General features: G+C 40.1%; 1 protein-coding gene across 10 annotated transcripts in view; it reads left to right on the top strand.

The window, feature by feature from the left end:
* The window catches only part of MACF1 (microtubule actin crosslinking factor 1), a 333,277-nt gene that overhangs the window by 120,389 nt on the left and 186,437 nt on the right, over positions 1–26,451 (top strand). For 6 of the 10 annotated variants that reach the window (XM_084873244.1, XM_084873250.1, XM_084873251.1 and 3 more), the window contains exons 2-5: positions 440–501; positions 12,783–12,872; positions 17,755–17,832; positions 20,045–20,137. In XM_084873244.1, the coding sequence (XP_084729370.1) occupies positions 440–501; positions 12,783–12,872; positions 17,755–17,832; positions 20,045–20,137 (323 nt within the window). Of the gene's footprint in view, positions 1–439; positions 502–12,782; positions 12,873–15,435; positions 15,532–17,754; positions 17,833–20,044; positions 20,138–26,451 lie in introns of all 10 variants that reach the window. The other 4 variants (XM_084873261.1, XM_084873247.1, XM_084873243.1 and 1 more) reach the window with 1 other exon arrangement.

Genomic DNA, 26,451 nt, shown 5'->3' with positions numbered 1-26,451 from the left:
GAGGAAATGGGAATGAAGGCAGTAGTCGGGGAGGAGAACACTGATCGGGCAGAACCGAGGATGAGGAGTGAGATTTAACCACTGCAGTTTGAGTGTCCCAAATGCCAAGGCCACTCCACTCTTTCTGTTGGTAGTTTCCACAGCTTTGGCTTTTCAGCGCTTTCTGTAGGGGAAGCAGGGACTCCCTCTGCTCTCCAGAGAATTATGATGCGAAGGAGACTTTACCATGACATGCTTCTTGAGGCCCGTGATTCTGTGTAGTCTGTACAGTAACAGCCTGGTCAGGACAGAAGAGAAAGTTCAGATAGGCCAGACCCTCCCAACAAAAAGACACTTTCGTTGTCGGTGGAAATCGTCTCCATGTCCTGAAGGAATGGCGGTGTGGGAATTTGTCCCTCAGGTAGTGCTAAGCCAATCAATGTCTGTGTTTCCTTTACAGATGAACGGGATCGCGTTCAGAAGAAAACCTTCACCAAGTGGGTCAACAAGCACCTGATGAAGGTAGGAGGCTGCCCTGGCACCCCTGGCTGCTTTAATCTGGATCTGCCAGCCCCTTCTCTCAGAGAGTTCAGACAGCTGCTCTGGGCTCAAGTTGCTGGAGATACATGTGACTTTTTATTTTTAAGATGAACATAATCATAACAGTATGGAAACTTTTACTGATCAGTTTTTTGGTGAGGACAGTAATATATGACATTACCTCAGAAGGCTGATGTTGAGGATATTGTGTGGGTGATTCCAGGATTCAAAGAATACTTTTCAAATTATTTTATAAGCCCCTGTTCACATTTTTATTTTTAAGTGTAATTACTATGTAAGGATGGGGCAGTGGATTTTGTATTCTCTCTCTCTGCACAAATCTTAAATGTTCAGTTTAAGAATTTTTTCATATATATATATATATATATATATATATATATATATATATATATATGTATATATATACATGTATATCTCCACCATGCAGTTTAAAATACAGAACATCCCCTGAATGGTAAGGGTTGGGGGCAGATTTTATTAGTTATTTTTAAAAAGAGAAACCTGTTAAAGATGCACGTAAGGATAAACAGTATGACTAATGTGGCAGTCAAGGTTTGAAAACTGTTTTTGAGTTATAATCATTACTACTTTTGGAAAGATCACAGTGATCTCTTTTAAAAAAAATATATTTCATTGAGGGATAGAGAGTTAGAAACATGGATAAGCTGCTGCCTTCTGCACACTTCCTACTGGGTATGTGCCCTTGACCAGAATCGAACCTGGGACCCTTGAGTCCACAGTTCGATGCTCTAGCCACTGAGCCAAACCTGTTAGGGCTCACAGTGACCTCTTAATTGCCATTTCCAATAGCCTAGTTTTGTCTTCCTCTTATTTGATTTCTCTGTAGCATTTTCATATACTGTTGATTGACTTGCTAGTCCTTAAAGCTTTCTCACACATTGGCTTCTAAGACACTGCTTTTTACTGAATTACCTCTTCCCTCTTATGCATGCCCTTTACCTGCCTCTCTCACTGGCTTTTCTCCCTCTGTATGACTCTGTGTTGATGCTCCCCAGGGTCCTAACCTTGGCCATTTCCTTGTTTTGTTCTCTGTTTTCTGATTGGCAGTCTCGTTTGGGTGCATGGAATGCAAGGAAGCACAAGTAGAAAAGGATGTGGGCCATCTCACAGAATCTGGTGTCTAACTGCATTTGGGCTTTATGAAAACTACACATTATCGGCCAGCTCCTCTCCCTTTTTCTTTTTATGAGGCCTGATGAGCTCTCATTTTAATTTTTTCTCTATGTCTCCCACATTTATTTCTTTGCACTTCTCCCATGACTCAAGGGTGATGCAATCCCTGCAGCTACATGAATCTAAGGACACAAACAGGAACGCCTGGTTGGCAGGTTTTTCTTTTCACCACCAGGTCCCATCTATAGTTCAGTAACCTGGGGAGATGGTTACATAAGTCACACATGGCTCCTTACTGCCACTTGTTTAATGGCATGCAGGTGAGGGTGATTTTCAAGCTGCAAGGTATGGATTAGGAAGTAATGATAGATTCCTTCCCTAAATTCTTTCCTAAACCAAGGACCTGCCTATTCCCAGACCTAGCCTTTATTCCACATCCCAAATTGCTAATAGTTTACTCATATACCTAGCTGTCCAAGTGGGAACCTAGAAGCATGTTATATTCCATCTTGCCAATTGTCTCTCCCTCTCACCAACTCCAGTCAGTCATGTCCAACTCAGAAAGAGTTGCACTGACTTCTCTTCTCCATCCTTATTAACCTCTGCTCTAGTCTGGGGCTCTTCATCTCTTGCCTTAACCACTATTAGTTTCCTAATAAAGTTTTCTATAATAATGGTTACGATAATAGCAGTGGTTTATTGAGTGTTTACTGTAAATAAAACATTCTGTACTAAATCCTTCATGTGGATTTTCTCATTTAATCCTCCAGTGACCTTTAAAAAATTTTTTCAATTACATTGACATTCAAATATTATATTAGTTTTAATCCTTCAGTGACCTTGTGCTGTAGATTCTATTAATACTCCCATTTTATCAATAAAGACAGAGACATTTAGAGAGGTTAAGTAGCCTGTATAAGGCCACACCACTAGAAGGAGGCAGAAGTGAAATTTTAGAACTTGGGCCTTTCTTTGTAGTACTGGCACTGGCTTCTTCCTACTTTTCCAGGTTTCTAGCATCATATTTCTCTTGTACCTTAAGCTCTTGCCAAACCATGTGCCATGCTATTTTATGACTCTGTGCATGCTGCTCCCTCTGCGTGGAATACCTTCCCAGCTCTGCTCTGCCTGGATAAAACCAGCTAACACCTCCTCAATATTTTCTTGATGCTCCCATATGGAATTGACTACTCTTTGTGCCCTTCCCTGTACTTCTGTTACAGCGCCTACAACATTTATCTTTCTCCTAGATTATAACTTGAAGACAAATACTGTGTCTTATTTTTTCAGCGTGAGGACAAAAAGGAAGGGGAGGGAAAAACTGATGTTCTCCTCTAATCCTTTCCGTGTGTGTACCAGTTGCCTCTTGTTTGATGACATGTAATTCTGTCATGATGCAGAGCCCTTTACAACTGGTTCCAATCTGTTCAGCTTCATTTCTAGGCATTCTCCCTCGTGTAGCCTGTGCTGTGGCCACACGAGACAGCCCACTGCTCCCTGAACACTGTGTTCTTTCACACCTCTTCGCTTATCCACTTTTTCCCGCTAGAATGCATGTCTCAGCTTCCTCTGCCTGGCTTTTACCCGCTCACCCATCAAGGTTCAGGTCCATTATCACCTTCCTGAGATTCTGACCTCCATCCCTTGGACTAAATTAATTGCAACTTCATTTCTATTTCATATCACTTTGAAGATGTCTTCTGTGTTCACACATTGTTCTCTGCGTGAGTGCTCATGGAGGGCTAGACTGCATTGTGCTACTTTCTCTACCGAGCACTGCACCAGGGACACAGGAAGTATCCCATAAAGACTTGTTGCCTTGAATAAATAATATTTTGATAGTTTTATAGCTTACATGGCACAATCTTATCGGACTTGATCCTTGTAGTAATCCTGAAAAGAGATAAAAGTATTTTTTTTCTCTCCAGTTTTTACAACTAAGGAAAGTGAAAATTAGGATGAAGTGACTTTCCAAGGTGATTATACAGCTAGTGACCGGATGGAGCTAAAGACCACTCATGAGTCTTCTCACCAAAATCACTGCTTCTTTCCACTGAATATACTTCCAACTTGCCCTGTCTTCATGCCTCATCTTTGACACCCGAAGAACTGGCTTTATCCTGCCTCAAGCTTCTCCCCTTGAGCTCAGTAATTGACTACAAATGCTCCAGTTCCCTGCTGTTGGTCTGAAACCCATGGTGCCTGTTGGACCTGTCCTTTGCCTCAGTGCTGTGTGATGACAGGAGGCCAGGGGGAGAGAAGTTGGACAGACACACCCTAGCATTGTTAGAAACTGGAGACCAGCCAGAGCTTTACTTAAATCCCCGGCTACCTGTCATCTCTCCTCAGACTTCCACCCTTAGGTTCCAACAGCATTTTCTCATTTCAGGTATTTCAGAGAAAGTCACTGCTAATCAGAATCATTGTTCCCATGCTGGAGTTGTTTGCACTTTATCCAATCTTAAAAGAGATATACTAAGTATGTAAGCATCTGAAATACAGCAAGAACCTCATTTAGAGAACCAGCAAAAAGAAAAATCTAGAGTTTTAGGTTGTATGTAAGTGATCCTTGCCATATAACTAGGTCCTGGTAGCTGATAACGTATTCCCCCACAAAGAAAGCCTCAGGAAAGGATGAGAGGATGTGCCGAAACTGAGAGTGAGCTCCTCGGATGGAGGAGAAATGCTCTCTGTGGTCAGTTTCTGTTGGCTTCAGAGAAAGGCTAATATTTAAATTAGCAGATGGAATAGTTCGTTCCATTTTTATTCATGTATGCAATTTGGGAGCCACTGGCCTTCCTGGAATTTTAGTTAAGAGCTCCAGATAAACCAGTAAAAATTTTGAACTCTGTTTTTTACCGTTTTCAGTTTTTCTCTGAGGCTCTATTTGAACACAGGGTGGTAGACAGCCACTCTCTCTGGTGCAGCCTCGGTGGTAGCCACAGGAGACAGCTCACTGCTCCCTAAGCACAGTGTGTGCTTTCACACCTCTTTGCTTATTTGTATCTGTGGGAAAGGTCGAAAGGAGATGAGCAGGGAGTTTACTTTAAAAGATTGACAAAGTAGTATTGGTTAGACACTGAGAAAGGAATGTTGCTTTTGTTGCCCAAGTGCAACCATATGGTGGTGGTTTGTGGCTATTTCTGCCTGGACCTGAGTTTTCCGATCTTGATTTCCCTCAAGTGCACCTAACTTCACTAACTGTTTTTGGCCTGCATCTGGGCTTGGAGTCTCAGTTCCCTGTTTCCAAGTGTCTGCCTGTTAAGGAAAGCTACCCATTGTGAAGTTTTAGTCATCCTCGGGGGATCTTGGTTAATTAATCAGACTTTGCTGGTACCACTGTTAGGTCTCTCACAACAGAGTGAGGGTAGAATTCTTATCTGCAAAGAGCCTTATATTTTGTTCCTCTCTCAGTCTACTTACCCCAGCAGGGATTCCAGCCTTCCTTCGCTTTACCTGCATTGGAGCACCGTTCTTTCCCGAGTGAAAAGTATAAGTCAACTATAATCTGTTTTGTTTTTTTAGCATTTGACTTTTCCTTGAGAATAAATTTGACTACTGAATCAATATGGAATTTCCCTCTTCTAGTTTAGAAATATGTAAATTCAAAAAGTCATCAGTTACCAAGTTCACTTTCACTTTTCCTGTATTATTTTTAATAAGTGTAGATGAGAGTTATTAACATACTCTCCTCTTTTAAACTTTCTCCTCTGAAAGAAAAAAATAAATAAAAATAAAACTTTATCCTCTGACCTATTTGTTGTTGTTCTTCTTCAACATAGTTTGGATCAAGAAAATTGAGCTGCTTGTTTTTTCTTTTAACAGTCTTAGAGCAAGTATGTCAAACTCAAAGGCTAACACAGGCCAAATAAGGTTTAAGTATGTGAGCCACAAAAAACCAAAAGCTTCAATTTTCATAGAAACGTAGGTTTATTTTGATAGAGACATGCTGAATACAAAGGGCTGAAATAAATGAGCAATCGTTAACATAAAATAATAGAACATTTTAATAAAAACTAATATTTTTTTCTTGAAAATTAACTTACCAGACACCGAATAACTGCACAAATTAGTAAGCATAACACAAATAAACCTATTTTTCTTGTTCTCCGAAAGCAAAACATTTCCTGTTGCGCACACCAAACAAGTGAGTCCATGACTAATGACATGGCAGTCGGCTGCTAAAATATTCGCTGCTAGTATTAGTGGAGAGACATGGTGCGCCTGCGCGTAAGATACTTAAGGGAAATGAATGCAACATGATTGTAGTAATCAGTCATTAGTGAACGTTGCAGTTCATTATTAATAATTATGTATAATAGGATATTGTAAAAATTAAGTTACGAAATTTTTATTAAAACATTTCTTACATACTGATATATTGGCTAGGCTGCAAAAATATTCATTGTGGGCCTTGAGTTTTACATGCTTGGTCTTAGAGATAAACTTTCCTAGATCAGATTTTCTGCAGATATCAAAGAAAATCCTTGGTTCTTTGGGGGAGGGGGCAGTCATTTTATAATTTAGCTAGAGGCCCGGCGCACGAAATTTGTGTGCGGGTATGGTCCCTAGTCCTGGCCTGCGATCAGGGCCATCTTCCCTGGCTGTCCCCCCCCTTACCCTCCCCCAGTTCCCCTTTCATCATCAGGTGATCAGAGCCTGCTGGCTCAGGGGAGGAATCGAGAGGTTGGCCGTTCCACCCACCCCCGGTGGGGCAGGAGTCTTGGCCTGGTGCCACCTGCTTCCCCTGCCACCCACCCCAGTTCCCCATTCACCATTGGGCGATTGGAGCCTGCCCGCCAGGGAAAGGGACCAAGAGGTGGTCAGTGCACCTCAGGGACTGGTCAAGTGGTTGTTTTGCCATTAGGGTCAATTTGCATATTACCCTTTTATTATATAGGATGATGTTACTAACATGTCATTTCTGCCCTTCCAGTCTCATGGGAGCCTTGTGAAGGGAAAGAGCACTTAACTGAGTCAGGAGACAGTGGTCTGACACTTTCCAGCGAAATTATATTAACTTCTCTGGGCAGCACTTTTCCCATCTGTAAACTGAGTGTTAGAGTTAAGTAATCTTTAAAGTCCCTTTGGGCTCAGATTCTGATTCCAAGCACTTAAGTGCAACTTACTGCCTTTGCTAAAAAAGCCACTCAGAAATTGGGGGAAGCTGTTTCTCTTTACTTAACTTCAAGCCAATCTTTAAAAAAATTGGAGGGCAGAGCTTTCCTTGGCTTATTCCTGCATCGGGGGCGGGGGTGGTTTGAGGAGGATTGACCTGGGTTAGGATGGACTTGGTCTTTCAAAATTCATTAATTTTTCAAGACAGCTTTTTTGAGATTTAATTCACATATACAATTCACCCATTTAAAGTGTATAATTCAGTGGCTTTTAGGGTATTATCAGAGTTGTATAACCATCACCACAATAAATTTTAGAACATTTTTATCATCCCAGAAAGAAGCACTGTATCCTATAGTCATTACCCCCCTAACCCCTCTATATCCTCCCAGGCAATCATAATCTACCTTCTGAATATAGATTTGTCTATTCTAGATATCTCGTATAAGTGGAATTATACAATATGAGGTCTATATCTTTGTTCCACTGGCTTCTTTCACTTAGCATATATTTTTATTTATTTTATTTTTAGTTTTTAGTTTTTTAATTTATTATTATTGTTATTATTATTATTATTTTAATTGATTATGGTATCACATAATTGTCCTCATCCCCCCATTCCTACCCCAAACCCCTCCCCACGTATGTCCCCACCTCCCTATTGTCCGTGGCTACTGGTTAGGCTTACATGCATGCACACAAGTCCTTTGGTTGATCTCTCCTCCTTCCCCCCACCCTCCCTCTGAGGTTTAACAGTCTGATCGATGCTTCCCTGTCTCCGGGTCTGTTTTTGTTTATTAGTTTATGTTGTTCATTATTTCCTCTAGATGCGTGAGATCATGTGATCCAAGATATACATTTATAAACTGAGAAAGAGACCAGCCATAACGGTTATGCTGATAGCATATGTTTTAAAGGTTCATCCATGTTATAGCATATATCAGTATTTATTGCTGAATAACATTCCAATGTATGGATGTACCACATTTAGTTTACCCATTTATGAATTGATAGATATTTAGGTTATTTTTACTTTTTGGCTACCATGAACAATGGATGCTGCTATGAACATTCATTCATGTACAAGTTTTTTTCTGGACATGTTTTCAATTCCCTTAGGTATACACCTGGAAGTGGAATTACTGTATCATATGGTAACCTGCGTTTAGCCTTTTGAGGAACTGTCAGCCTGTTTTCCAAACAGCTACACCATTTTACTTTCCCACCAGCAGTATATATGAAGGTTCCAGTTTCTCTAGATCTCCATCAAACAAACAGTTATCTGTTTTTTAAAAATATTTTTATTGATTTCAGAGAGGAAGAGAGAGGGAGAGAAAGAGAAGCATCAATGATGAGAGAGAAGCATTGATCGGCTGCCTCCTGAACACCCTGGGGACTGAACATGCAACCTGAGCATGTGCCCTTGACTGGGAATTGAACCATGAACTTCTGGTTCCTAGGTTGATGCTCGACCACTTAGCCACACTGGCTGGGCTGTTTTTTAAAAATTATTGTAGCTTTCCTAGTGGGTGTGAAGTAGTATCTCACTGTAGTTTTGATTTTCATTTTTCTTATGGCTAATGATATTGAGCATCTTTTCATGAGTTTATTTAATGATATTCAGCATTTTTTCATGTGTTTGTTAGCCATTCATATATATTCTTTAGAGGCAGTCACTAATTTTGCCAGTGATTTTCACAGGGAGTACAAATAGTCAAGGACCTGGATAGTTGAAGTTTTTCACTCATTTGTTGATAGAATAGCATTATTGTTTGTCGGAGACATACATATTGATGATTTCTGAGCACTCTTGGCTATGTAGCTGCCTCTAAAACTTCTATGCTTAGTTCACTGGACTTAAGACATTTGTAGAAAACTTCAGAGTCAGCCTAGTATTTGCAGAAGAGGTAAAACTTTAGAATGGGACAGACCTAGACTTGATCACCTGGCCATTTGCTAGCAGTGTGACCTTGGGATGTTAATTGAGCCCTCCAAATCCCATCTTTGTATTTGAACAATTTCTGACATAGAAGAATGAGTAAACGTTAGCTAGTTCTTCACCCTCTCTTGGCAGAGCTGTGACCAGTATGCTTCAGAAACAGACTGTTGTTCTCTGTTCTTGAAAATTCTCCGGGAAAATAAACAGAACAAATAAACAGAACGGCTCACCCTATTCTCCTTTTCTATTACCTCTGTCTGTTTCTCTGTTTCTTTTCATAGTTTTTGTATTAAAATCAGAGAAAGACTGAGAGATATAATAAGCTAGTTTTCCACTAAGTTTCTTTTCTTTTTAAAAAAATATATTTTATGGATTTTTTACAGAGAGGAAGAGAGAGGGATAGAGAGCTAGAAACATCAATGAGAGAGAAACATCGACCAGCTGCCTCCAGCACACCCCCTACTGGGAATGTGCTGGCAACCAATGTACATGCCCTTGACCGGAATAGAACCTGGAACCTTTCAGTCCACAGACGGACGCTCTATCCACTGAGCCAAACTGGTTTTGGCCCACTAAGTTTCTTATAAGGTTGTTGAATTTTGCTATTTATAGACATAAAACATAACTGGAATTTTGAGGCCTTGATGTGAAATTAACTTTACATTTCAAAGTGTCTCCTTTTTCTTTTCAGTACTCTGTAGTATTTAGTGTCCTACTGATAACATGATCTCACTTGGTCCTCAACCCTACTATAATTCACTAAAAAATTATTCAGTGCCCATTTCCAATTTTTATACCCTGTGTTCAAGTGTTATCTATCAGAAGTAAATCCTTCACTGTTACCTCTTTTCTTCTTAAAACTTAATAAATATTTAATATATTCTGATTAATTATTTTAACCTATTGTTCCTTTGTAATCTGATTTCCATTCCACCGCTCTTTAGAAAAGTATTATCATAGAACACTCTTATTAATAGGAAAATTAAAAAAAAACAAAAAACACACCTTTCTTAGTCCTCATCCTCCTTGTTCTGCAGCACAAGATACTGGTGGTCACCCTTTCTTGATTATACTTCCTTGTTTTTTTTTTTTTTTTTTTTTTTTTTTTTGTGTGTGTGTGTGTGTGTGTGTGTGTGTGTGTGTTTTGTCTACCTCTTTCATCCCTCCCACCCATTCTTGATTGCTTTACCATCTCTGCTTTCTAATTTTGGTTATTCCCTCAGGCTCAGTCCTTAGCACTCTGCTCTTTTTTCTTGCCCCTAACACAGAAAGCCCAACATTTCCCATGTCTCTCGCCTAGCACCTCTATGCATATGACTTCTCAACTGAAATTCTCAGCTGACCCAAATTGAATTCTGGTATTTCCAGCTGCTTTAAAAACCATTTCCATTTCCATTTGTAGCTCCTTTGTTGCCATTTTAAATTCAATGTATTTAAACCTTTATTGTTGAAAGTATTACATATTGTCCCCTTTTCCCCCCATTGACCTCTCCCATCCCACCCCTGCTCCTCACCCCAGACCTTCACCACCCTATTGTCTGTGTATTTAAAATTGAATTTCTCAAATCCATTCCCTTTCCAACCCTCATGACTGATTATTCCTATTAGTGAGGTACTGTGGTTGTTCAGTTGCAAAGTTTGAAATCTTGGAGTCAGTGGAGTGCTGGAACCATCTTACATGGACTCACAAGAGCCAAATGTTAAATTTTGTGAACTTGTTGCTAAGTATAGCCATTACTAAAAGTTATATTATATAAACTTACAATTAAATACATTCTACTTAAAATAAAGGTAGTAAATACTCAAAACTCATTACTTCATAATTATTTTACTACATGTTATTATTGTCTATGCTCTTGGGGTTAATTATGTAAATTGTATCTCTGTGATGAAAATACTATATAATGGTGTGCTTTTCTTCCCAACATCACACTTAGTGATAAATTAGCAGCTTGAAATTGGTCATGGTAGGAATATTTACACCCTGGAAACAAATGCTATAAGTCTGAGCTGGATGTATTGTTTTGTTCATTGTCTAGACTTAAGTGATGGAAAAAAATGTAAATGTTGCAGATTAAACTAAAAAGTGTGTCATGCCTATAGCGAGTACATTGTAAATAGCACAGAAATGGAAGAAATGTCTTTTAGTATTTGAAAGCTATTGTGCAGTCATTGTGAACCATTTCCTTCATGTGGGTAATCTACCTGCCACCTTATTCCTTAACACACACACAAACATGCATACCTTGCATATTCCCACCTCTGTACCTTGTCTTATATGTTTTCTCCATCTTTCTAGCAAAACGTTTTGTAATTTTTCAAGTCCTTTCTCTTTCAGGAAGTCTTCCCAGAAATTTCCAGGGTTTATCTTTTCCAATTTCGTTTCTATTTTGAATGCTAGATATTACAAAGGGAAAGGACGGTAGTTCAGTTTTTGATGTAGAAATCTCAATATCTTAGTCTCTGCTTGAAAAATTCCAGCGACTAGAAATGTACTACTTCCTTTTTTTTTTTAATAAAGTATTTTATTTTATTATTTTTAAAATATATTTTATTGATTTTTTACAGAGAGGAAGAGAGAGGGATAGAGAGTTAGAAACATCGAAGAGAGAGAATCATTGATCAGCTGCCTCTTGCACATCCCCTACTGGGGATGTGCCTGCAACCAAGGTACATGCTCTTGACTGGAATCGAACCTGGGACCCTTCAGTCCACAGGCCGACACTATCCACTGAGCCAAACCGGTTTTGGTGAAATTTACTACTTCTGAAACTAATCCCTTTTTATTGTTGTCTAGAAAATTATTTACTTCATGTTGAAAATGAATCCTCTTTCTTGTAATTCTTATTACTCTTCTGATTCTGTGATGTGAGCGTCACTCAGTGAAGTTATCACTAGACTTGGAATCAGAAGACCTACCACTTAGAATTATGTGATCTTAATATCACAGAGCCTCGGTTTCTCCTGTAGAATGTGAGTCATAAACAAGCCTTACAGGGCAATAATTTGGATTTAGTAAATAAAGTAGGTGATGGTTGATTATAAAGCATAGTAGTTAATGGAAAGCCTAAAATTCAAAAAGACCAAACAGGCCAGCTTCCCACTTGTGACATTGGGCAGGTTATTGACCTCTCTGTGTCTCATTGCCTCATGTGTAAAATAGGAATAATAATAATGAAACCTGCCTTAGAGAAGTGAGGGAAAGAGGAGATAACGGGAAAAATTTTGCACAGTATTTGACTTTAACCATACATTTTTCCAAAGTGAGATTTGTTTTTTCATAGTTTGTGTTATAAAATTGAAATTGTTTTTCCCCAAAGGGAAATAATTCTCAAATTCACTATTAGAAATACTTGGTAAGAGAGGGGTTACGTTAGATGTGCACATGTGAAGCACTGGTACCAGCATTTTAGTTTTCCCTGTAGCACTCTCCGGGAGGCTCTCCTAATTCTGGCTGGGCTCATCTGACCAGCATTGGCCATTGTATCACTTTTTTTTTTTTTTTTAATCCTCACCCAAGAATATTTTCCCATTGATTTTTAGAGCGAGTAGAAGGGAGGGGGAAAGGCATAGAGAGATAAACATCGATGTAAGGAAGACACAATGATTGGTTCCCTTCTGCACATGCCCAGACCAGGGTTAGGGATTGTGCCTGCAACTGAGGCATGTGCCCTTTGACCAGAATCAAACTCGGGACCCTTTAGTCCATAGGCTAATGATCTATCCACTGAGCTAAACCTGCTAGGCAGAACACATTTTGATCCATAATAATTCCTGTGGTGTTTCAGGATGATTAAGACTCCCAATCCCCTTATCCAAGCTTTTAGAATATTGTTCAGGATTGGCTAGAGGGTATAATAAATCTGGCTTCAAGTTTAAAAACACACTTCTGATAAGTGTTCATGTGTTGTATTTCAACCTGAAAATTCCTGAATTTTATTATTGTTTCCAGCTTCAAATTTTTAAATTTGTATTTACAGATATTCTTGTGTAGATAATAAAATAATTTAAGATTAAATAAAAAGCAGTCTTGTTTTACTCTCATGCACAGGTCCGCAAGCACATCAATGATCTTTATGAAGATCTACGGGATGGCCATAACCTGATCTCTCTGCTGGAGGTCCTCTCAGGCATCAAACTGGTGAGCTTCTCTCCCCTAATGGGTGGCCTCTCAGGCGTGGTCCATCAATGATGTATTGGTCCATCTTGCGGAGTGGACGGGCAGTGGCCATCAACTGCTTGCTCTGTTATGTGGGAGGAAGAAGTAGAAGAGATTATTGGTGAACTTTATGTCTAAATCAGACTTAACAGTTTACATATGATGTGTTTTTATCTTAATTCAAATTGATGTGTCAAATATTCTCACTTATTGATAGGTCCAGTTATTGGTTATATTAATTTCATAACTGCTTATTTTCTCCTTGTTTTTTTTTTTTATCTGTTTATAGACACTACTAGTATTTTAGGAATAGGAGGTTCACATTTAAAGCTTTTTTTAATAAGGTATAGTTTTCTTCCTAGAGTTTTATTTCTAGTCTATATGGAGTCTTTCCTATTTATTGTGAATTGTTTTATTTTCTGTATTCAACTCAGGTTCTGAGTTTACATTTAAAAGCCCAAGTGTTTTTGTTTGTTGTTGTTTTTTTTTGTCTTTAAAAAATACATTTTTGTTTTTATTTTATTTAATTTTATTCATTTTATTTTTATTTAAAAAAATCCTCACCTGAAAATATTTTTCCCATTGATTTTTTTTTTTTAAGAGAGTGGAAGGAAGAGGGAGAGCCAGAGAGAAACATCCATGTGAGAGAAACACACTGATTGGTTGCCTCATGTACACGCCCTGACCAGGGCCCTGGTGGGGAGAAGCCTGCCATCCAGGTGAGCGCCATTGACCGGAATTGAACCTGGGCCCTTTTGGTCCGCAGGCGGTGCTCTGCCCACTGGGAATACCATAAAGCTAGGGCTTTATGTTATTTCCTAATATATTTTTATTGATTTCAGAGAGGAAGGGAGGAGAGAGAGAGAAACATCAATGAGAATCACTGATTGGCTGCCTCTTGCATGCCCCCCACTGGGGATCAGGCTCACAACCTGGGCAAGTGCCCCGAGGGGAATTGAGCCGGGCCTTCTTGATTCCTGGGAGGACATACTCCACTGAGCCAGCCAGCCAGCCCGTGTGGTGTCTTACTATTAGCGCCCCCCACTCCCTGCTGCAGGGACCTGTGCGCAGGGTGTTGTTTCAATTCACCTCCCTTCTATGGTCCCCTGAGTCTCACAGATGTGGAGAGATGCTGAGGTTGATGTCTGAGCACAGGCCTGGATACTGTATATTTGGGCTTCTTGGACAATTAATTATGCCTGCCTCCTCCCAGAATGTTTAAACATTGCTTATGGGAAACACCTACACATCTGAGGGCAAATCTCATGGGAGCCTCTTGGCTTGTCAGATGATAGTTCTTACACTTGCTTTGTTTGCAGGATCAAAAAACCCTCAATTGGCGGGCTCATTGTTCCATAGATTTGAGCCAAATGGGAGCAGATGATCCTTTGCAGTTTCTGTTCTATCTCTAGCATCATAGATGACATAATTTTCATTGAGAACAGTCTAGGGTTGAATACTGGAAACATCTGCGAGGAAGGAGAACTGAGGAGAGGTGCACAGCTTGAGTAGTCTGGGAAACTTAGCCCACCCACTGGCATTGGTGATTCTTAGTCATTGTTGTGTTTTAAGTACAGAATTTGGCACATTAGATTTTATTCCCTAAGTAATACTCAGCTTTTTCTAGGATTGAGTTTGGCTTCCCTTAGGCTCTGTGCTTTGTTTTTAATCTTTATTGTTGAAAATATTACATTTTTAAAATCTTTATTGTTGAAAGTATTACATCTTTCCCCCATTAACCTCTTCTATCCTGCTCTTTTCTGACCCCTCTCCCACAGGCCCTCACCACCCCATTGTTGGTGTCCACGGGTTATGCAAATGTGCATACAAGTTCATTGGTTGATCTCTTCCCACCCACCCTCCCCTGCCTTCCCTCCAAATGGCTCTGTGTTTTGGTTTCACATCTTTTTTGCCTTGCAGTAGAATTAATTTTATAATTTTTAATGCCCTACAATTGACAGATGCTCTTATCAACACAGCCAGCACAAGATGAATTATAGTTCTTCTCTGGCCCTCATTTATAAATCTCATATATATTCAGAATTTCACCTTCACTGAGATGGACTTTACTCTTCGGTGCTCACCAAGTTATATCTTGTGCATTTTGCCCGGCATCTTTGATGCATTTGCAGAGAACTTATAGTGGAAAGTGACATTTTTGGTGACATTGCTTGCAAAACAGTTTAAAACCACTTCAATGTAATTTTCCTAACTTTTGAAAACTTACAGGTGTTTATGGAGATATTCAGAGGATATCATCTTATCCTTGAAAATAATCCAAATATCTCTTTCATGGTTATCCACATTATTTATTTCTCCCTTCATTGATTCATAAATCAGAGAGGGTGAGTGGCTATGGAGGATTGAAGATGTGTTTCAACATGAGACATGCTCAATAAAACCATCTGTTCTGGTCTTACATCTTTTTGGGTGTGGGAGGGTATTTTCATCCTTTTTGTTTAATGTTGCATTCATTTCCTTTCTATTTTTGTGTTGTGCATTTTCTGTTACTCTGTCATGTCATTGCCTTGGTTGGTGGCCAAAGGAGCCAGCAGGGCTGAAGACCCTTCGTCTGGTGAGCATGCCCTCCTGGCGCCATGCAAGCAGCGAGGAGCAGGAGGAGGAAGATGATGATGATGTAGTAGGTCCTTCCGGCGATGCCAGCATCCCAGCTGGCATTGCAGGGCCGTCAGAGAGTCTGAGGTTCTCCAGGTCTCCAGTTACCAGGGTCTTCTTCACTATCCACCTGGGAATTTGGGTCCCAAAGAATGTGGTTAAAGCGAATTGTGCCCCTGGCACTGTTAGATGATCCTGAAGTGGGAATTATTTTGCTTCTCTGAGAACGGTTGGCACAGAAGGAATAATGGCATTGGAGGTGTCAAGTTCCTTTGAGACCTGGAGACCCTTAGCTTTCTTGTGGCCTTGCTGTGTTGCCTGAGTCCAGATTGCAAAATTGTGGAAAGTTTAATTGATAGCATGGCAGTTAGTTGCTTATCCAGACTAACTGGTAGGTACTCTCTCTCCACCTCTCTAGCCTCTAGGTTTTCACCACACACCATGTCATTTGTTTTCAAAGTTAGTCTGTTGTTTGCAAACCACTCACTGCATGGAGATACTCTGCCTTGGTCAATGATATTGCTAGTTGTTGTAGAGGACACAGATTTAACCTGCATGTTTCTTAAGGTTATTTACTTTTAATAATTGTTTTTAATCCTCACCAGAGGGTATGTTTATCAATTTTGTGTGTGTGTGTGTGTGTGTGTGTGTGTGTGTGTGAGAGAGAGAGAGAGAGAGAGAAAGAGAGAGAGAGAGAGAGAGATATCTGTTGCCTTCTGTACGTGCCTCAACCAGGGATCGAACCTGTAACCTAGGTATAAGCACTGACCAGTAATTGAATCTTTAGCCTTTTTGTTTACAGAACATAACAGCTCCAATCAACTGAGCCACCCAGCCAGGGCAAGGTTATTTATTTTTGGTGGGGAGAACATAGGAGTCAAGATTAGAATGTGTGGAGGGGCATTTCCTGCTTGTAGGCTATACATTATAGCACGTAATCTTTCTCAATAAATAGAATTGGGCAATATTTCCATTCCCTGACCTCCGAAAGTCATCTTTTCACTTCACTGATCTCCTTTCCCATTGCCTTAGAATCTTCAGTTTCACAGGCTCTGTCGTTCTTTAAGCCATATTTACAATAACAGCTGAAATGACTGAGGAGAGGTACTTGCTAAATAGACTTTTCCTAAACCTTTGATTTCAGAAGTTACCCAGAGAAGCACCAACATCCAGGTAGATTATTGTAGGTTGGAGTGTTGCTTAGAAGTATTGGTAGCGCCTGGGGACATGTCTTCGGCCCTTATCTCTCCACCTGTTGGGTCATTTTTTGTTCACTCCAGCTTGGGAGAGGCTTCCTCTGCAGGTGCCCACAACAGAGCTACTTTACATTTTATCAGCTTTAACTAGTCCCAATTTGACATTTACACATGAACTGGGGATAATCTAGCGAGAGTGAGGTTTTAGTCCCAATGTTAGGAAGATAAAAGCAGCATCGGAAAGTGAGCAGGAGAAAACATTCCGGAATAGACAGCCATCCTGCACGTGCTCGTTGGGCACACAGACCTCATGTGCTTGGAGTGGGTGGTAGCGGAGCTCGGCTGGGATGCCAGGAGCACGGCGGGTGGCTCCTCTGCCGGGCTGTGTGACAGCCAGGACGAAGTGCCTGGCAGAGAAGCCCTTTGGTTCTCATGTTGAACTTTCCTACATCACCAAGGTTTTGTTAACTCTGGATATTTCTTACTGGAGTAAAGGTTCTGTATGGACACCCACCTTCTTGAAAATGGGTTTCTTCCTGATTTTTGCCTCTCATTTTGGATTTTTAAAATGTATTTACTGAGCATATGTAACTCCTCATTCCTTAAAGTTATCTGCCTCTGGCATCTTTTGTTAGGTTTACAATAAGGTTTGCTCTGTCCATTACTGTGCAACATGCAATGAAGACTTCCCACTCTGCCTTTATAATAGCAGTTAACTGATTTTAGGAGTCAAAGAGTCGAAGTCTTTGTCCAGTCAATCTCATCTCCAGAAACAGGCTCTGTCCTGTAGGACCTCAGAAGAACCTGCAGAGAAGCTGCAGCATTGGTTCGGCATTAGTAGTAAAAACGTGCCGGTGTTCATGCGGATTATAGTGGCTAATAAGGCCTTTCGGAGGCCTGACAGCATGGGACCCGGACAGGTCCTGCCATTGAAGGTGCTGTCTCAGCGCTCCCAGCCTGGCTTCCGCTGTGAGGAATTCTTTGTCTTTGAATCATGGTCTGCGTGGGTACACTGGTGTAGCTAAAATTAACACCCCCTTTTTTGTTTGCAGCCCCGAGAGAAGGGCAGGATGCGTTTCCATAGGCTGCAGAATGTGCAGATTGCCCTGGACTTCCTAAAGCGGCGACAGGTAAGATATCCCGTGGCTCCTCAGCCAGCCAGGGAATGTCGGTATGACGTTCCTATTTAGGGAACTTCTCTGTGCCCCTTGTAAGCCCTTAGTAATTGCTAAACCGGACTGGCCCAGTTCTGTCGTACTTACCAGTGAGCAGTTGTATTTTGGTTGGACAAATCATTCGGTAGTCCTTACATAGAGCTGTGGCCTGCCTGAGAGGGAGAGTGTCCACAGAGAAGAGTTAGATGCTAAAGATTGAATTGTGTGAACCCACCTTAGGTGGTCAAAGGGAAGATGAAAGGTAAACCAGCAAAGAAGATGGAAAAAAGGTGTAGCACCCAGGAAAAGGGAAAACCAGAGTGCCACATTGTCAATCAGCTTAACAATAACCCACAACCTTCGGACCAACTACACATTGCCATGGAAATTAGATGAGGGGGTGGTGTCCTGAAGGTCTGAGGAAGAGGTCATGGCTGTGAGACATTGGTGGCTTAAGAGAACAGTTTTAATGGAGCAGAAATGTGTGTAGAGTGGATACAGGAAGGGAAAGAAGGTTATCACTTTCTAGATAAGGAAGGAAGACAGCAATGTATTTTTAGACATAGGAGAAGACCGTGAAGAGAGAAAGACTGAAATGAGTGAGGAGAATGAAGAGCCATGGAATGTTAGCCCTACGATTTTTCCTTTACAGCTGAGGAAACGGAGACAGGTGAAATGACCTGCTCCAAATCACAGAACAAGTTAGAGCAAAGTTAGGACTTTAACCCAGATCTCCTGATGTGCAGTGTAATGCTCCTTCCTCTATCCATGCTGTTTTCTACACACCATCTTTCTTCCCATTGCTTCCCTAATCGATGGAACTAAGTCCAGGGGGTGAAAAAGAAAAGGAAAATGCCCCTCTTCTGAGATAGAGGGAGAAGGAAGGATGGCTGGATAAAGATACTGTGCAGAGATAGTTTGTGGTGGAGAGGAAGATGGACGAGGGAGTTCAGGGTTCATCTGCTTAGGAAGAGCTGTATGGAAAAGGATTGGGATAGCTTTCGTTTCCTGCTCACTGGATGGCTGATCACCTAGTGGGGGGACAGTCTATGTGTCTGTGCACATGGAGTGAGATTTCAGGAGTAAAGCTATGGGAGTCAGTGAGCAGGGGGGAGTATCAGTGACAAAGTGAATGGCAATGGAGTGAAAATGGAGACTGGAGCAGATCAAAGACTGATGAGGGAGAAGAGGCATCCCTCCATCCCCCTTAACCTTAAATAAATATGGTTGTGATGACTTAATAAGAAAGCATCTCACAATATCATGTGCTTGCAAGGTTGCTTTGCTGCTGGGAATGTAAAATAGCACAGTCACACTGGGAAATAGTTTGGCAGTTTCTTATAAAGCTAAACATATACCTGTATGACCCAGCAATCCCACTCCTAGGAATTTACCCCAAAGAAATGAAACATATGCTCACTCAGAAACCTGTTCATGATGCAAGAGTTGTATTCATAATTGCTCCAGGAAACAACCTCAGACCCTCGGAGGATGAAATGGGTAAACACAGTGTGTGTGTCGGGGCAGTGGAGACTGCTCAGCAATAAAAGGAGCTATCTGCCGAGACCGGTTTGGCTCAATGGATAGAGCGTCGGCTTGGGGACTGAAGGACCCGGGTTCGATTCCGGTCAAGGGCATGTACCTTGGTTGCGGGCATATCCCCAGTAGGGGGTGTGCAAGAGGCAGCTGATCGATGACTCTCTCTCATCGATGTTTCTAGCTTTCTATCTCTCTCCCTTCCTCTCTGTACAAAATCAATAAAATATATTTTAAAAAAAAATAAAATAAAATAAAAATAAAAGGAGCTATCTATCGATTCGTACAGCAACTTCAGTGGGGATCTCAAGGGCATTGTGTTGAGTGAAAAAAAGCCAGTTCAAAGGATTACATACTGTATGATTCCAGTTATATGTCATTCTGAAAAAAAGCAAAACTGGAAAGATCAGTGGTTGCTGGGAGTTAGGAGTGGGGGCAGGATTTGACTACAAAAGGGCACCAGGGGTCATCTTTTTGGGATGATGGAACTGTCCTGTTATTCTTATTGTGATAGTTATACAAATCTGTACATGTTTTAAAACAATTGTACACTAAAAATCAGTTTAATTGTATATAAATTATGAAAATCTATAAAAATGAAACCAAAATGAAAGTGACGGAACTCTGAGAACAGCTTTTCTTTCTTTTTCAGGTGAAACTAGTGAATATTCGCAATGATGACATTACAGATGGCAACCCCAAGCTGACCCTGGGCCTGATCTGGACCATTATTTTGCACTTCCAGGTAGGGTCTGTGAAGTTTAGGGCTCTGGTTGCTTGGTTTGGACAGGGCCTAGGAGTTGCACTGTCTTCCACAGGCACCCCGAGCCTGCCTTCTCTGTGTTTGGCAATGAACAAGGGTGAGAGTAGGAGTTGGAAAGAAAGACAAGGATTGACTTGGAAATAAAGCTTTCGCAGCCTAAACCCGGAACTTCCTAATTATCTTCATGATGATCGTTTTCATGATGCAAGGGGGTTTTTCACTTGTTTTGCTTGGCCCTGTCATTGGCAGCGTGGTTATTAGAAGTCTGCTCAGCTGAGTCCAGACTGGCTCTTCAGGTACTCAGCGTGTGAGGGTGGGGGCAGATGTTGGTTGTGATGCTTTAAAAGGGTGCAGTGAAGGCTTTTAATCCTGCTTTGATATAGACTTTTCCTCGTCTCTAATGATCTTAAAACAAGCCTGGTCATTGTAACACTGTCTTAGTCATTTGTGCTGCTTTAATGAAACACTGTCATAGACTGGGTGGCTAAAGAGCAGACATTTCTTTTTCATATTTCTGGAAGTTAGAAACTGAGATCCGGGTGCCAGTATGGTTGGATTCTTGGTGAGGGCCTTCCTCCTGGTTATGTCCTCACATAATCTTTCCTTAATACATGCAGGCAGAGAAAGAGATCTAGTTTTCTTCATCTTTTTATGATAGCATTGATTTCATTATGGGGCTTCATTCTCATGACCTAATCTAAACATAATTACCTCTCAAATGCCCTACCTCCATATCCAGTCGCACTGGGGACACAAACATTCATTCCATAGCAAGCACCTTAGTAGCTGGATTTGTATGTGTGTTTGTAAGCACAACCTTGTAGCGCTCATCACACCCAAGAACAGTGGCATCTTGGTATGTTCAGTCACACGGCTTTCATAAGGCCAGTCCTTTTCAAGTAAGTATAGCCCTGTCTTTATAAAAAGACTGTCTGGAATCACTTAACAAAACTAAGCAAAACTATTTCTCAGGCAATTCGCCCATACCCAATTGCTATACTGGAAGTTGATTAGAGGGAGCACTTCTTGGGCAGGTGAGAAAAGAAGGCTGATGTGGTATCTCAAAGTATTGACTCCTGGAGTTGAGGCCTAGGGATGTCCTACTTGATGAGTTAGCGCCACCTGCTGGATCAAGGCAGAACAGCAGGTGTGCCATAATTCCTAAGAACTTGAGAAAATTCTGAAAGTATAGGGCTTATTTCTTGGGGTTCGGTTTGGAGATAATGTTGACAATGGCAGAACGGGTAGGGTTAGGAAAGTGTGGAGGTAACATGTATTTTTGTGGAACCACGGGGCGGCCTTGGACATCCTTTGGATATAGGGTTAACCAGGGACATGAAATAGGCAAGATGTTCCTTCGCAGGATGGGACTCAGAATCCAAACAAGGTGCACACAAGGCATTAAATTGTCCTCCCCACCTCCTTGCAATTTGCTGAAGAAATCAGGCCTTTTTTAGGTTAATAAAGATGCTGATGGCATCTCTGGCATGCCTAGCACCACCCCTCTATTGTATTGCCTATAAGCTGGGGGATTTAGATCTATACCCGAGGCTCGGTCACATTCAGGTTCATTTGGGCTTTGGGGCAAGGACGGTAGTCTCTCATACTGTATACTTTTATTGCTGTACATCAGGAGACATATAATGTCTGTTGTCTCTCTTTTCATGATAAGGTTGATTAGTGGGGTCAGGTGTTATCAGCTTGATGCAATCATTCTGCATTCCCTGTTAGCTCTTCACCTAATAGTTTTAGCAGCTACTGATCATCATTGCCAGTTCCATTATTTCATTAGAAGTTGCAAAATCGTGACACTCAAATTCTATAATTTTTTATTATTTGTCTGGAAAATTTCTATAAAGAAGAACTTCACCATTATCAGTTACCCTGAAAGATAGCTCCTATGGGAGAGGTGAGATGCAAAATAAATAATCCCAACTTTCCCTCAGTTTGCCAGTTTTAGAATAATTAGTTGGTTCTCTGAGATTTTCCAGAGGTGACCAATGGAAGTGTTTTGTTGACACCCACCCCCATGCACACACGCGCGCACGCGCGAGCAATTATTATTCTGTATAATACTCAGCTTCATCTTGGGCCAATGAGAGCCTTTACAGTTGAGATTCTGAGTCCTTTGGCACAAACCCCATAGTCTTTAATCATTTCCATTTTTTTCTGGTGAGATGAGATGAGATGCATTTTTTGTACATGTATTTTCTGTCCCAGACCTGAAATTAGCGATTTCTCCAAGGAACTCAATTCTTTACCGGTGTTCTGAGGGCTCCTGGGTAGCGTTTATGACTTCTCTGGACAGAGCTTCCAACATTGTATATAGTAGGTCCTTGTCAGAGATCCATTCCTATGGCGCGACATAATGCGATTTTCTCCGTAAGTCGGAACCCACCGACATAAGCACCTATGTCACTCACATGGAGCACATACACAGCAGTAATGAAGTGTCACATTAAAAAAAATTTAAAAAAAGATAACAATTCCTGACCTTTAATTGTGGTTAATAAAGAATAAAAAACAGCCGGGACCGGTTTGGCTCAATGGATAGAGCGTCGGCTTGGGGACTGAAAGGTCCCGGGTTCGATTCCGGTCAGGGGCATGTACCTTGGTTGCGGGCATATCCCCAGTAGTGGGTGTGCAGGAGGCAGCTGATAGATGACTCTCTCTCATCGATGTTTCTAACTCTCTATCTCTCTCCCTTCCTCTCTGTACAAAAATCAATAAAATATATTAAAAAAAATAAAGAATAAAAAACATAAAGTACATATGTACCTACATCAAAATGACGGAACTTTTTTTTTTTAATAAGTAAATGGGAGATGGCGACGTAACCACGAAACGATGTATGTTGAGTCCGATGTAACTCGAGGACTGGCTGTATTTTTCTTTTTTTTTTTTTTTAAATATATTTTATTGATTTTGTACAGAGAGGAAGGGAGAGAGATAGAGAGTTAGAAACATCGATGAGAGAGAGTCATCGATCAGTTGCCTCTTGCACACCCCCTACTGGGGATATGCCTGCAACCAAGGTACATGCCCTTGACCGGAATCGAACCCGGGTCCCTTCAGTCCCCAAGCCGACGCTCTATCCATTGAGCTAAACCGGTTTCGGCTGTATTTTTCTTAAAAAAAAAAAAAAAAAAAAAAAAAAAGTCATTAATTGATACTGATATTTCTAATTCAAATTTAGAATTACAGAGTTTTTATCTTTTTCTTTGACTTTGTACAGGGGTGGGCAAAAGTAGGTTTATAGTTGTGAATATATGAAACAGTAAATAAAACTATTGTAATAATTATAACCTTCCTGTCTTTTTCATGAACAACAGTAAACCTACTGTTGCTTATCCCTGCATTTATATTCTTTTTTCTTAGACTGAAATCTTGATTCTAACACAGTAACATATTACATATTTCCTTTTATTTTTACATATGTACACCTGTCTATAAAATCATATGTATTTTATATATTTGAATTAAAATAATATCAATGTTATTATTAATAATATAATCACTAAGAAGTTTATGATTTCTTTGCACTTCTTTTGTCCTTAATGTAAATTTCCTAAGGACATACAAATAATTATATTTTAAAGTCATTCGAAATAATTTATCTGTATTGTTAAACCAGCAAGTCAATACATAATTAGGCTCATTTGTTTTTATTTGCTTTCAGTGTTTAGGTTTTTTTCCCCCTTTCAACTTTATTATTCATTTTATAGATTATATTATATACAACATATGTTTACATTGTTCCAAAGGGGAATTCTTAAAAGTGAGTATAAACTGTATTCAGAGAGGTCCAGTGTTCATCTCTGCTCTCTCTATCCTGTTTCTTCCCTTTCTCTATAGTTAGCTAACATTAAACACTTTTTATTTATTTATTTAATATATTTTATTGATTTTTTTACAGAGAGGAAAAGAGAGAAGGATAGAGAGCTAGAAACATCGATGAGAGAGAATCATCGATCAGCTGCCTCTTGTACACCCCCTACTGGGGATGTGCCCGCAACCAAGGTACATGCCCTTGACCGGAATCGAACCCGGGACCTTTCAGTCCGCAGGTCGACGCTCTATCCACTGAGCCAAACCGGTTTCGGCCATTAAACACTTTTTAAAATCCCCAAGTATATGTTTTTGTTTTAAAATAGATTACAGTGAGAGAAAGGGAAGGAGGAAGGAAAGGAAAGAGAGAGAGAGAGAGAGGAGGAAATATCTATGTAAGAGAAACATCAATTGGTTGCCTCCTATACATGTCCCAACCAGGGATCTAACCCACAACCTAGGTATGTGGCCTGACTGGGAATCAAACCTGTAAATGGCCAGGGCTAGTTAGCTAACCTTTTTAAAACATCTTTTTTGGTTATTTTATTGTTTTGATTTAGGAAAATATATACTTAAAAAATTTATTGAGGTATATTTTACATACATGAAATAATGTATATTTCATTGATTTTTATGAGTTATACAACAATCACCCTAAGCCAGATTTAGAACATTTTTATCATTCCAGTATTATCCCTCTTCACATTTACAGCTCTCTATTCCCATCCCCAGCCTCAAGCAACCACTACTCTTGTTTTCAGTCTCTTTAGATTTGCCTGTTCTGGACATTTCATCTAGTGGAATCATATAGTATATGATCTTTTATGTCTGGTTTCTTTCACTTAGCATAATATCTTTGAGATTCATGTATATTGTAGCATGTGTCAGTATTTCATACCTCTTTATGCTGAGTAGTATTCTGTTGTATGGATATACCATATATTTTGTTTGTTCAGCATTGATGGACATTTGTGTTATGTTTTTGCTATTATAAAGAGTTTTTATGAATAGTTGAATACTAGTTTTTCTGTGAATGTAAGTTTTCATTTCTCTTAGATATATACCTAGGAGTGGAATTGCTGAGTTGTATGATGAGTTTATGTACAACTTGTTAAGAAATTGCCAAACTGTCTTCCAAAGTGGCTGTACTATTTCACATTCCCACCAGCAATGTGTGAGGGTTCCTGTGTCTCCACATCTTCACCAAAATTTGTTGTCTGTCCTTTAGATTATAGACATCACAGTGAGTGTGAAATGATATCTCCTGTGGTTTTAGTTTGCAGGAAAATGTATTCTTTAATTGAATTCTACAAACATTTGCTAAAGACTAGCTATAAGCAAAGTCTTAGGTAGAGTTTGTGTGAGATATAAAATTGAACTAGGCACAGAATCAATGCAGTCTGACTATATGATTCAAAGGAATGATAAGAGACATACTATAAAATAACTTGGTAGAGATTAAACAATCAGGGAGGTATGGGACAGGGAGGTGGAATGTAGCCTGTACTCAGTAATGGATTTTATAATTTCCAGGGCTTTCGACTTAGCCCACTGCTTCTTACCCTGTTACCAGTTTTATTGAAAGATATAAACTGCTCTGGCTTTGTCTTCTGCGTGCATATTGGCTACCTGCTTTTCTCTTTTGCTATTTCAAGCATAGTGCAATATCTGTTTTGTCTTCTCGTGGAGGGAAAATTTTTCTGCCAGAGTATTTTCTCAGATGCAACTGATTACTAATTCTTTGCTTTTTTTAAGACTTGGTGTTTGCATATAGTACTAGCTAAGTGTTTGGGAGTGTGGGGAAAGATTCCCTCTTTCTGCAAAGCTTTTGGTTGGCTGATAAAGAATTATATAGAGCTGTCCTCCTTGTCTTGCTTCAGATAGGACGTGATATGTATCTTGCTAGTTAAGTATCATTGTGGTTTTCTAGTCTTTTATTATGAAGTGTCTATTAACTGTCTTCGCCAAGAACATGTACTATATAAAGCAAAATAGAAAGGCAGAGTACAACTATCAAATGTTTGGGGATCAGTAAAATAGTCATAATAGTTTATCTTTGTTATTGGTGAAGTAAAATAATGATATAGAATAGAGGTCATGGTTGTCATATCAAGGGAGCATTCGGTTGAAGGAGAGGCTGGTTCCAGATAAAGAACTTGCTACTACTGTCTGGCTGGTGTGCCTCAGTGGTTGAGTGTGGACCCCTGAACCAGTGGTCATGGATTTGATTCTGTCCGGGCACTTGCCCAGGTTAGATCCCCAGTAGGGTGCAGCAGGAGGCAGCTGATTAATGTTTCTCTCTCACCAGTGTTTCTATCTCTCTATTCCTTTCACTTCCTCTCTCTCTAAAAATAAATAAAAACATTTGAAAAAATTTGCTACTTACTGATGTGACTGGTAGTATTGATAACTTTATAAAGATGTTTATGGTTTCCAAAATGTTTAACGCATATTAAAAAGATGTGCTA

Source organism: Pipistrellus hanaki (assembly GCF_964339955.1).
Source record: "Pipistrellus hanaki genome assembly, chromosome: 2".
NCBI lineage: Eukaryota > Metazoa > Chordata > Mammalia > Chiroptera > Vespertilionidae > Pipistrellus > Pipistrellus hanaki.
This window is presented reverse-complemented; position numbering and strand designations above follow the sequence as displayed.